Genomic DNA, 12,394 nt, shown 5'->3' on the forward strand with positions numbered 1-12,394 from the left:
GAAGGAAATTCGACGTAGCTAGGGTTTCCTTCTAAGTACTCTGCTTTGAGTCGATCGATACTGATGCTATCGTTCGTGCCGTTCTTATCGACTACATAGTACTTAGGTTCGCGTTGAAGAACTTTGAAGGGTCCTTCGTATGCTGATTCGAGAGGTCGTCGATGTGAGTCTCGACGAACGAAGACGTGTGTACTATGTCGTAATTCGGGTTGAACGAAAACATCAGTTGATTGAGGTCGAGTGTGAGCAGGTTTAACTGAACGCATAGCGTTTGTAAGCCTACTCGTGTAAGAGTTTAGATCCATGTTCAATGAAGAAGCCGAAGGATCTACGAATTCTCCTGGGAGTCGGAGTGTCGTTCCGTAAACGAGTTGAGATGCAGTGTATCCAATGTCAGCTTTCACTGCATTGTGGATACCTAGCAATACGAGTGGAAGAGCGTCTATTCACTGTGGAACTTTTGTAGCTGATAATGGAGCTTTAAGTTGTCGATGAAAACGTTCTACCAACCCGTTTGTTTGTGGGTGGTAGGCGGTCGTTCGGAAGCGCGTGATTCCTAATAGTGAGGTTAGACAACAGAAAAGTTCAGATTCTAACTGGCGTCCGCGGTCTATAGTGATGGTTGAAGGGCAGCCGAAATTTGCCACCCATCGTTCGATGAAAGCGCGAGCCACTGTTTCAGCAGTAATGTCCTTAATAGGTACTGCTTCTGGCCATCGAGTAAAACGGTCTACGCATGTTAAGAGATATGAGTATCCGTTTGAATCGGGTAACGGTCCTACCAAATCTAGATGAACGTGGTCGCAACGAGCATCAGGGGTTTTAAAAGAGCCTAAGGGACATTTGTTGTGTCGTATGACCTTAGCTTTCTGACAACTTTCACCAGAGCGTGCCCACTCCCTCACGTCTCTATTCATGCCAGGCCAGCAAAAGCGTTCGGCTATAAGTTTGACTGTTGCACGAGCACCTGGATGAGAAAGATTGTGCAACGTATTGAAGACGTTGCGTCGATAATGTTTTGGCACGATTGAACGATCCCTATCTGTAGATGTGTCGCAAAGTAAGGTTTCCTTACCTGTTCCCATCTGCTTAATACTTAGTTTAAGAGTTGTCGAGGATAACTCATGCTGAAGATTAATGTCTTCTTTTTTAAGCTGAGCGAGTTTGAGAAGAGCGATTCCTTGGAAACTACTCAAGGAACTTATTCGAGACAAGGCGTCTGCGACTACATTATTTGCTCCAGAAATGTGTTGTATGTCTGAAGTAAACTGCGAAATGTAGTCGAGTTGTCGAGACTCTCGCGGTGAGTACTTGTCTGAAGATGAACTTAAAGAGAAGGTAAGAGGTTTGTGATCGGTAAAAAGTGTGAATTCTCTCCCTTCGATGGAATGTTGGAAATGCCGTACAGCACAATACATAGCTAGGAGTTCCCTACCGAAGGTGCTGTACCAAGATTCCGCGTCTAGCAACCGTCTCTAGAAAAATCCTAAAGGTTGCCATGAGTTGTCAACCCATTGTTGTAAGACTCCTCCGATTGCTGAGTCAGATGCGTCTACGGCGATACTAATGGGCTCTTGAGTGTCCTGATGTGCTAGCAGGGTTGCCTTAGCGATTTGTTCCTTAACTGTGGAGAATGCTTTACGGGCTGTGTTGTCTAAACTAATTGATTTTGCATTTCCACGAAGTTGGTCGGTTAACGGTCTCATAAGAGATGCGCATTTCTGTATGAACCGTCTGTAGAAACTTACAAGGCCGTTGAAAGCTCGTAACTGTTTGATCGTGGTCGGTTCTGGTTAATCCAGAATGGCCGCCACTTTGCTTCTAAGGGGTCTGTTACGTCTGGCCGGTTGAACGCTATATTCGCTTCCCTAAGCTAGTTCCGTACCCCCGAGCTAGAACTATGCACCGCGACTTGAAGACCAGAGAAAAGGCACAAAGTGTGAGGGAAGCACTTTACTACAGGGTTCCTTTCATGTACAGAAAATATGGGGATTTTATAGTAACTTAGAGTCCTTGAGTTTTTACTGAAAGTTCTAGAATACTGCTAAACATAGTAGCAGTGTATAAATCAGCCAATCAGGATCTCCACATGTGACTTTTCCATTTTCGTTATTTTAGTAACATAACTTCACATAACTTCTAATTAATCGCTGATTGATTGAAATGCTCCTTGATGACTCCTGAGCTTGTCGTGTCGCTTGCGAGAAAAATGCAGGGTCATCCCAACAGGGTCGGATGCCTTGGGCATCAATAGTGTGTCCTAAGAAGTCTAAGGAATTGGTTCCGATTTGGCATTTCTGAATGTTGACAGTAATGCCATGCCTTTGGAGTCGATCGAAAACAATGTCCAGATGCTGGAGATGTGATTCTCTGTCCGGCCTTGCTATGAGACAGTCATTAACATACGCATGTACGAAGTTGAGACCGTCGTTATTGGTCCGGCCTTTAGGACCTAGAAGTTGGGTAACTCCAGTTTTGGCTTGTGGAAGAGAGGCTGCACAAAGGAATAAGCTTTTCGGATTTGAGAAAAATTCGTCAGTAAGCTTTATCTGGTACTGAAGCTTGTCTTCTCTTATTGCCTTTGTTCATATGTTCCTTATATGTTTGTATTGCCTGTACGCGCCGTTGCTGCCAGTTCGTTTGTATTTCACCCAACATTGCCTTTTGCGGCTTAACAAGCGAAGAAAGCAGTTTTTGATTGTAGATTTTGAGGACCATTTGAGGAACAGACTGCCTTGTAGCACATAAGATCGTGTGAGATAAGAAATCCCAATGAGCACTCACATCAAGTTGAGGGTGAACTTCCCAATCCATCCGCTGTACATTGTCCTGTACAGCTGACACATCCAACCGTTTGAAATAACAGTGCTCGTTGTTGATGGAATGTCTTAGCTCAGTTTTGCTGATAAGATTAATGGATATGACGGATTGATCACTTTTCCCTAGTGGAGCCAGGACTGGGAAGTTGCCAATCAGGAACTCTTCGTTCGTAAATATCCAGTCAAAGTGGGATGGCGTCTGGTTTTTTGTCCTAGTTGTTGCCAACTTCACATTTTCGAATAATCCTAGATCTTCAACGAGGTTTAAGAACCGAGCTTCAGCTGCGTTTTCTCCTCTGATGTACATATGTTCAGCAAAATTGACTTTAGGAAGATTGAAGCCCCCTAGAATCCTGATTTGAGTGAATCCGAGACGAGTAGAGCGAGTTAGTCCTTGCAACATACGATTTTCGTACTCGATTTAAGCAGTGGTCTTCCTGTAGATGACTTCAACTAGACACCTCGAGGTAGTAGACAATCTTACTGAGCACCATACGGATTCATCATCATTGGCAAACTCTTGGTTGTGCACTTGATGAATCTCTAGGCAAGATCGTAAGTATAAGACTACTCCATCCTCAGTTCCTGTTATCCTGTCATTGTGAAACAAGGACATTCTGGGTATTGCTAGCTCCTGGTCCGTAAACTGAGAAGATATCCAAGTTTCAGATATTCCTATCAGATGAGCATTATTAGCATTACTGAGTTTACACAGTTCATTCACATTATTCGGTAGACTCGCGGCGTTCATGCATAAGCAGTTTGTCCTTTCAATTTGAAACGCGTGATCTTCTCCTTCATGTTTGTCTGTAAGAGCCTTACGTGAATGGACAGGTAGCCTACCTATACAAGGTTTACCGAGTTGGGAGCCCCTGTCCTTTCCACGTTTTCTTACGATCTAGACAGTCCACAAGTAAAATAGTCAGCTCCAACTTGCCTTCGTGCCTGATCCTGGAGTCATGTGGCCTATCCGGTTGCATGCGGATTCCAGTTGGCAACCGGCGACTTTTGGCACAAAATGTTTCCAGAGTTGCAGCTGTCATATAGGGGGATGGTAATGTTATCTTCTTCGGCCGGGGTCTAGAACCCCCGTCTTGCTTGGCTAGTCTCACCACTTGTTGAATCAATATGTTTTTGAGCTTCAAAGACCGCTTAATGAATTTCTATTCCCTAATATCAGAGTTTGTGTGACTGGTACACCTTGCACACTGATATTTCTTCCGCGCAAAAACCTCTCGAGAGATTTCTTAGGGATGCTTCGGATGGGATCGGGCTCAGAATACAGTATGTCAGGCAGTATTATTACATTCCCATCAGATTTCAGTAAGTGACTAGCTAGTAGGATATCCTCTAAGTCGGTAGCGTTAGAGAGTGATACACGAAGTAGACTTGGGTGACTCTGATGCTTAGAGTCATTTCACAGAGTGAGCCATGTGACCAACAATGGTTCTATTTTCGGAAGTTCAGGATTCTTGTTTAACTCTTCCAAGAACAGACTGTCATCATTGTTCTGCAAGCTGAGAGGAAGGTCAGGGCTGTCTTTGATGTTCATGATTATGAGAGAATCATCGCGAACCGTTACTGTTTTCCCAGGTTTTTGGATGCGTTCACGTTAAGGACCCTGTTGTTTGGTGGCTGACGTGCATTTCCGATTCCTATGTTCCTTGCTGACCGGATGGACATTCCTGGGGTAGACTGTGAGGCCAAATCACCAGCTGATTTCACTACTATATTTGGTATATTCAGCTTCTTAGACAGTGACGCCTGGTCCTTTTTAACTTTGTTAACGGGGGTCCAATCACCTATAGAAGCAATAATGATATGAACTAGTAATAATAATTGGTACGAAAAAAGCAGAACATTGCCTGCATATCCAAACACTGTCTTTCTCTTGCTGCTTTTTAGAGATCTGCACAATCTGCACGTTATTCACATTCCTATCTACTCATATTTACCTCCCTGTTTCTATGACCCGTGTGTCCTGTGATATATCTGTAGGGTCAGAAAAATGAAACTGGACCCTAACCAACTCCTCCAGTAGTTGGGTTACGGAGTATCAAACAGTTTACCGATCTTCTCCAAAGTCAATGACGACCAACTGACATATATCAAGTGGACGTCATGAACTGACTCGTGCACCAGTGGTCGAACACCGTTCTTGAACTTATCCTTACCAGGACATTTCTTTCATAACATTGTGTTTTAGTTATACAATCATAAGAGTGACCATAGTACCTGGATAAGAAGGTAGGGTGATCCACGTTATGGATGAAGCGCGAGGTGTGATTTCGACGTAAGCTAGGAGGTCACTCTATTCCTGTCGAATTCGAGTAATCCCCAAGTCATTGACAAAGAACACCGAAGTTGTTGATCTGTATACCAACTACACTAAGTAACTTATTACAGTAAATTCTGTAACATTTGTAACGGTTTTGTCTTTAAACTGGTATGCCTTGTGTAAAATATTGTTTCTTCGCAAACAAATTGCCTTTATCATTAATCGTCCTGGATTCGTACGACCTAAAATTAAATCCTGTGAAGAATGCATTCCGTGAGCATTTTTCGCTTGAGATATGCGTAATGACTCAGAATCCGAAAACACAAGAGTTTTTAATGGAAATGTGCAACTTCAAGTGTCTATACTGTCACCGTGAATGTCCTTTGCAACCATGGATGAGCTTTTGACGTAAGCAGTCAGTTTGTCCATCTTGCCAGACAGATCACTTATTGCTTGCAGAATCATTTCCAGTGTTTTGCCGTCATCATTGTGCAACTTATTGGTACCATGCTTACAATTACTCCAACTCACCAGTTACCTACTAAAGGACGTTGAAGTTGGTAAAATAGGTGGTGAGATCACCTCTGTTTCGATGAACTGCTTTGTGACCATGTACTCAATAGATACTTACTTAGCTACTGGTTAAAAGTTCCTGGTCAAAATGTTGACAACTTGAAACTCAACTGGGATACATGCAGCTTCCATTTCAGCAAACTCTAGTTCTTCAGAGGTACACAAATAGTCTTTGAGTTTGCGTTTGGCAGCCCTAAAAATGAATGAATTGCTTATGTTTATCAATCCACCTCGTCGTCTTATCAGTTCCACACATCAGCGTGTCGTCCTCGTTTGCAATAGCGCTTTTGTAACCGGGTAATTCAGTGATTGAAACTTTTAGTTCCTCGGCTATATGGTAGTCATCTGAATGCAATGCCTTTAAAGTGATGACAACCTACCACAATGATTCAATACGGTGCATGGTCTCAGGGTAAAGCGACTAACGGGATAGACACGATCAAGGATATGAATCACAGTAAGATTATCCTTGTAAGCAAACAACTGCTTGTTAAGCAGCTATTTTCTAAGGATGACTAACACGTGTCTCCTTTTCTTTTCTGTTTGGATAGATGCTATAAATCAATACAAGAGCGTTAAAATTCTAGGAACACTACATATAAGAAATCCGTAATATCTGTCGGGTGAACGATAACAAAATACCAACCAACGCATGAACCTGATACACTAAACTATCCTATATGCGACTGATCCCGGGAAATGATGTCACCTAAGTACAATAAAAACAAACCGCACCCGTAAATAACTACCAAACTCACCAGGATTAGTGCAGTCGCGTCGCTAGACTTTAACAAGTATCTGCAACCGTACCAAAATAACAGGAAGCGAGCGCAAGCAAATCAGTCGGTTTTCATGAGGTCGAAACAAAGATATTGGATTTCGGTTATACATATATTAGTAAATTACTTTTCCATCCTGTAACAATGGCATATAGCATCAACCTGGTGATTATTGAACAAAAGCACTCAGCTGTTCCCAAACTTCTTAGAAAAAAACAACTGCTTCTCGAATACAACAAGACAATTAAATATGAGTGGCTAGACTGACCTCATTGAATATGTATGAAGACTTGCAACCACATGAGTACTAGGGAGACAATTATGGAACTTACCCATCATTAAGAAGTTTCAGAAATTCAAATTTTAACTTGTTAGTTAACACGTGAGAACAGAGGGACCTATTTGTTTATGATTATCTATTATCAATGCACGTTGAACATCAGTGAATGCTGTTTAACTTTTCATTTCCTTACTGTGTTTTCGTGCCCAGAACGTCCTTGATGTCTTCGTTGAATTGCGTAGTAACGTATTGTGTTCGCTCATATGTTTATGCGAATGTCATTTATCGGTACTTCGGTGGCTTACTGTTTCCTGATGATGGGACTCAATTACGCATTTGGTCTTGAGTGTAAATCACAATCAATGTACGAAATTCGGACTTTACACTGTGCGTGTGACGCTCCAAATATTTTCTGGACGTTGAACTCTTCTCAGATTATCAAGAAGTGAGCCTAAGTTTATAAATCTTATTTTCAAGACCTGGGAAGTTTTTGCATTCAAGAAATGTCCTTCAAGTATTTGACTTCAGGTCGGAAGACAGTGGTGTATATAAATGTTTCGATCCCAGTAATGTATCCAAAGAATGCAGTTCAGTATGTTTGAAAGCGGATGGTAAATAGAAAGTAGATGTATGCATTTTTCAGATCCTGATTTGTATTATAAAGCAATTCATGAAGATTCTATCCCTGATGTGGAGGCGGAAGAGCAAGGTATTGTTTTCTGCTTCTGTTTACTGTTGACTTAATTAGAAAGACCCTACTGGCACCAAAAAATGAAAGCCATTCCAGAGTTTTATGAATTTGCTGTGAAACCATTAAAACTCGCTTGTTATTTTTACGTAAAAAACAGCTCTGTCATTCCCCTGGTTCATTGGAATATGCCATCCGGCCATGACGACTTAATTGTAATCTATTCGAAGGTAATTGTCGACACTTTTCCATACCAAGTGTTTATGATGTTCAGCGTACGTAACATTTGTTTCTTATCAATTTTGTTTGTCTTCATTGAGTACTGTGCAAGTTCTGTGTTCGTCCCTGGGTTATTTTTATTTATGAGCTTTTGAAAGGGTCTTACATCGCGTAATACACACGATATTGTATCCTAGTTAGTGATTTGCTAGTCTAGGTTTCCGCTTGTCGAGAGTTTCGCGGGGCTTTAAGCGTTGGTTTGAGGATTTTACAACTTAACATTGATCAAAACACTCAGTAATTTGACGCAGAAATGACTGAATGAAACTTATCTTGTAAAGTTTTTCAGTCACAAAATGTGTTTTTATTGCCTTACTTTACCCTGGTTAGCTTAAAGGAATATTGCAAACCTAAAGTACACAGTTAATGAATTCGAGGTGTTAACCATTTTTCATCAGGTGACGGCAAAGATTAGTGAATGAATTATAATCTAATTAATTCGAGTTAAGATATAATTTTAGGGTTCTTGCATCGTAGTTGGTGTCAGTTTATGAGTTGAGACTTTAGCTCCAACAACTAGTCTCAACTCCTAACAACAATTTCTAACTCTGTTTTGATATTTGCTCCCTGAATTCTGGTTGCTCATTGTTTCGGCTGTATAACTTACGTTAACTAAAGAACGAGTAAAGACTATTTATCACGTAGGAACTTCAGATAGTTGTAGATTCAACAGAACAACTTCTGTTTCCTCTATGGTTGAACTCTAGAATTTTAAGTCCTATGTGTATGCTTTAGCCGTATCAAGACTGAAATCGAATAGTTAGAGTTTCATTTGACTTGAACTGCGTAAAAGTTTTTATTTCAGTGAACATTTAAGTTATTCTCTTACTTTCTGGGTTTATTTAACAGAAAGCCACCTACCAGTGAAATCTTAGGATGTTTCTTCACTTTAATCCATACTTCATGTTATGCTATTTCGTTAACAAAAATGCGCTAGACGAGAGAAACTTAATTTTCAGTGTTATGATCGCCCACTAAGGAAGAATTTTGATTAGGCTTAGTGGTCGGCTTTTATGATGATAGTCATTGGTCTTCAGACACTTGTTTGTTTTTAGCCACTACTTTTAATCTCCAGTTCTTCCTAAACAAGGAAAAAGATTATTGCTCCTCTGGGAGTTTTTTGGGTCTTAATTCAGTTACTTATTTGAGCTCATACATTGGCACAACGGGAAACAATAATATTATATGCGCAACAATAAAAATGGGGTTTTGAAGAGATAAAGGAGAGTGAGTATAATAGAGAAGCAACAAAGCTGAGTAGAAATTGGCGTAATAATAACAATATAGTGATACTAACAACGATGGACATAATAACGATAGGAGAAGCAGTTTATCTAAGAAAAATATAACCCGAAATGATCCCTTCAATTAAAGAAGTTACGTTCAATTTTTGTGAAAAAAGTAAAAGAAAGTTGCAGCAGGATCGCCACTGACTTATATTCTAAGCCATGTTTGATAACGTCTCAAGCCACTGTGCTCCACCATCTCTAGGATCTCAGCTAGGGAGTCGTGGAGGACCAACAGAAGCCAGTCTTGTACAGCTTTCTTTCACACCACGACACCGTGTCATACACTGACCACCTCTCCGCATTTTCCAACCAGTCCCAGTGTTCGCCAATGATGCACAACGTGGAATTCTCTGGGATGACATTTGTGGTACATGTCCAAGCCACCGAAGTCGATGTTTCTAGATGAAGACACCCACCGAATTATCGTTGCTGTCCCTGGACACACGTTGCCGAAACTCTGCATTACTAACATGGTGTTGCCGCTGGATATCAGAAATCCATTGTAAACGATTGTCAAACACAGAGTCGTTTAACTTTCCCAACATGGACAGGCGAAGATTCTCAAGCAATTTTCACAGCCACACTAGTGTCACAAAGGCCCCAGAGGTGGACCAGATGAGCATAAACCCCTCTACCTCTTACTCTATATGAATTGATTTAATCGCTCACGTCACCATCAGCCCCCAAATGCCATGGTACGGCTGAAAGGGGAGGGTTAGCTCTCCCTCTCGAAACACTCTCACGTAGCCACGCGTATATAGCCACTACCAGGAAAGTCCTACTTACTGCCTTCTCGCAATGAGGGTGTTTACGAAATTTAGAGGAAGAAAAGTGAACGTCCGACGCTTTAACCGGGTTGGTGGATACGGAGGGTCCATGTAGAGGAGTTAGAAAACCTTGATTCCAAACCTATGGTGCACATAGGCCACACGATTGTGAAGGAACAAATGACGTATGAACCTATTGTTGGTCACCGGCTACCATGGGACTGCGTCTCGTATCGTTGCTTCACTGCCTTGTTGATCAGACCTTTAAGTCAAAGGCTCGGGAAATGGCCCCCTAAGAAAACCACCTGCTTCGGTCTGGGCACTCGGGCAGTATCTCAGCCCTCACACAAGTTGAGTGATTTATGTGGCGCATACATATCTGGTGCCCCCTTGTACCAATGTTTATGTGTTTAAATAGGTAAATAAATAAATACTCAGATACTCGGACTTCTCAATTACTTCTATCTGCTCATTATCAAGAGTGGGTTCAGACGTAAGCTATTACTGGTCTTGCAAAAGTATTTTGCACTTACAAACCACATACGAAGCAAATGCAATACTTACGAACACATTGCTAACTGATTAGGTACAGATTGCGTGGCTTGGCTTCCATTGCACATCAAGACAATACCATCCTCATACTTAAGTTCAAAAAGTCTCCAGGCAAAAGATTCACACCACCATTACCCACATCAGAGCTGTTTTCAGAACGTCGTCGATAACAAAGTTGAAGAGGAATAGTGAGATTAGGCAACCCTGCCTAACCCCATTGGTTGAATGAAACAACGATGAGAAGAGTCTTCTAAGTTACATGTATTTGTCCATTGACGACAAAATTTTATTCCCTTTGTAGGATTTTGGAAACGTTTGTAGTTATTCTCTAAAGTGTGGGATTTTTTGGGCCTCAATGGACTTCATTCAACGCTGGGTTAAGTAAAGAGGATTCCTTATTTAACAACAACAAGATCACAAGTGAAATTTCGATGATGTAATATGAATATAGAGTTGATCTAAAACGTGTGACGTATTTTCGGGTCACACATTTCATAACATGGAGATTTATGAGAGGGACAAACGGTTTTAAGTAAATAAGTTGTAGTGACAAGATGTCATCAAATAGTGTTTACACATTATTGATAACGTCAGTGGTGATAAGTCCACTCATATAACTTTTGAAGTTTATGAGAATGTATCTTAGTTTCATTTTCACTTGTTTTGACTAAGGTCTGGGTGATGTGGTCTTTCTCAAACTAAAAACAATGAAGAATATTCAATTTATCATCGAATGAACAGTGGAGCAACTGGATAGAATTCTCAGTCACTAGTGATTTTAAATCTTACCTTTGATTGGATACGTTTTACTGACACCGTAATTCGAATCAACCTAGATTATTTTAATTTTGTTCTATTTCTTAGCTGGCTGAGTTCAGTTGCAGTTCTGTCCCAGAAACTCAACGCAACTTAAGTGGGAGCTGCTATTCAACGGAAATTACGATTGTATCAATCAGTGGAAGTGATTCTTTTGATTGTATTATTCGAACATCAAATCATTCGGACATAGCTCTTACCAACTCATTTACAGTCCTTCAAAAATTGACGGACATACTTTTTCCTTATTCAAGGTGAGTTTCTCTACATATATCCAAATATGGATTTTTGTGATGATTTGAAGTATTTGATTTATAGTATAAACTAGTAATCCCAGAAACAACGCAATTTAATCAAGAAGTATTAGATGAGCACGAACGAATGTACTATATTTGGAATTCAAAATCAAAACAATCATCAATACAAAGAAATCATTAGCCCATATATACACCACAATTTTTTAATCTTAAAAACCTGACATTCTTAAAATATTTCTTATGCATTCTTTTTGTTGAGTTTTAATGAATAACCGTTTAAATTTGTGCACGATCTTATGATCAAAAAAATTATCTCCAAAACAACATCAGTCCCTAAAGAGCGATTCACGCAAACAACTGGGGAATTTCAGTGGGTCTAAGTACCGAAATAAATGACAAAAAATACTGATAGAATGGGATCAATTTTACTAGATTTGAAAAATAACGATGTCCTCTTATTAACATTTCATATTATAACTGTCAATTTTCGTGGCCTCACACTAATATACTAGTTAACAACTACAACTCAAAAAATTAATCGCGAAATCTCTGTGGTCCTGTACATTGATTGAGCTGCTTTCATTTACGTGATAAAATCCTGATTAAAATTTGATTATTCCCTTATGACCCATTGTGCAAATGAAGAAAAAACATTTTTCAACATCAATAACTTGGGCTTTTTCACCTTGTAGTGATTTAACAGATATAGTAGTCTATTGTAAAATAAAAAGTGATTACACCATAAAGTGTTCAGAAATTTTAAATATCACATATGTAACAATCTGGAAGTCATAAAACAAAAACAACAGGAAAACATACAAAAGATAATTATTCATTTGATGTGTATAAAGGTGGAAGAAATAAAAGACTTAGGTGTGATAATAGCAAGTGACTGGAGGTGACTATGAACTGTAATCACCTAGCGTGAAAATTTAGAAGTAGAATGAAATTAGACGTGTTGCTTTTGTACATAGTGAGTGAAGTAGTCGAACGCGTCGACAACTTCACTTACGTTGG

At 40.1% G+C, this 12,394-nt stretch overlaps 1 protein-coding gene across 1 annotated transcript in view; it reads left to right on the top strand.

Annotated features, from left to right (window-relative positions):
* Window positions 1-6,953: 6,953 nt before the first annotated feature.
* The window catches only part of Smp_175590 (tyrosine kinase), a gene marked incomplete at its 3' end in the record, with an annotated part of 51,235 nt that continues 45,794 nt past the window's right edge, over window positions 6,954-12,394 (top strand). The window contains exons 1-5 of the mRNA XM_018793572.1: window positions 6,954-7,174; window positions 7,207-7,340; window positions 7,373-7,438; window positions 7,478-7,647; window positions 11,169-11,374. Coding sequence (XP_018648071.1) covers window positions 6,993-7,174; window positions 7,207-7,340; window positions 7,373-7,438; window positions 7,478-7,647; window positions 11,169-11,374 — 758 coding nt within the window. The 5' untranslated portion in view covers window positions 6,954-6,992. The remainder of the gene's footprint in view (window positions 7,175-7,206; window positions 7,341-7,372; window positions 7,439-7,477; window positions 7,648-11,168; window positions 11,375-12,394) is intronic.

The sequence above is a fragment of the Schistosoma mansoni genome, chromosome 1 (genome assembly GCF_000237925.1).
Source record: "Schistosoma mansoni strain Puerto Rico chromosome 1, complete genome".
NCBI classification, from domain to species: domain Eukaryota; kingdom Metazoa; phylum Platyhelminthes; class Trematoda; order Strigeidida; family Schistosomatidae; genus Schistosoma; species Schistosoma mansoni.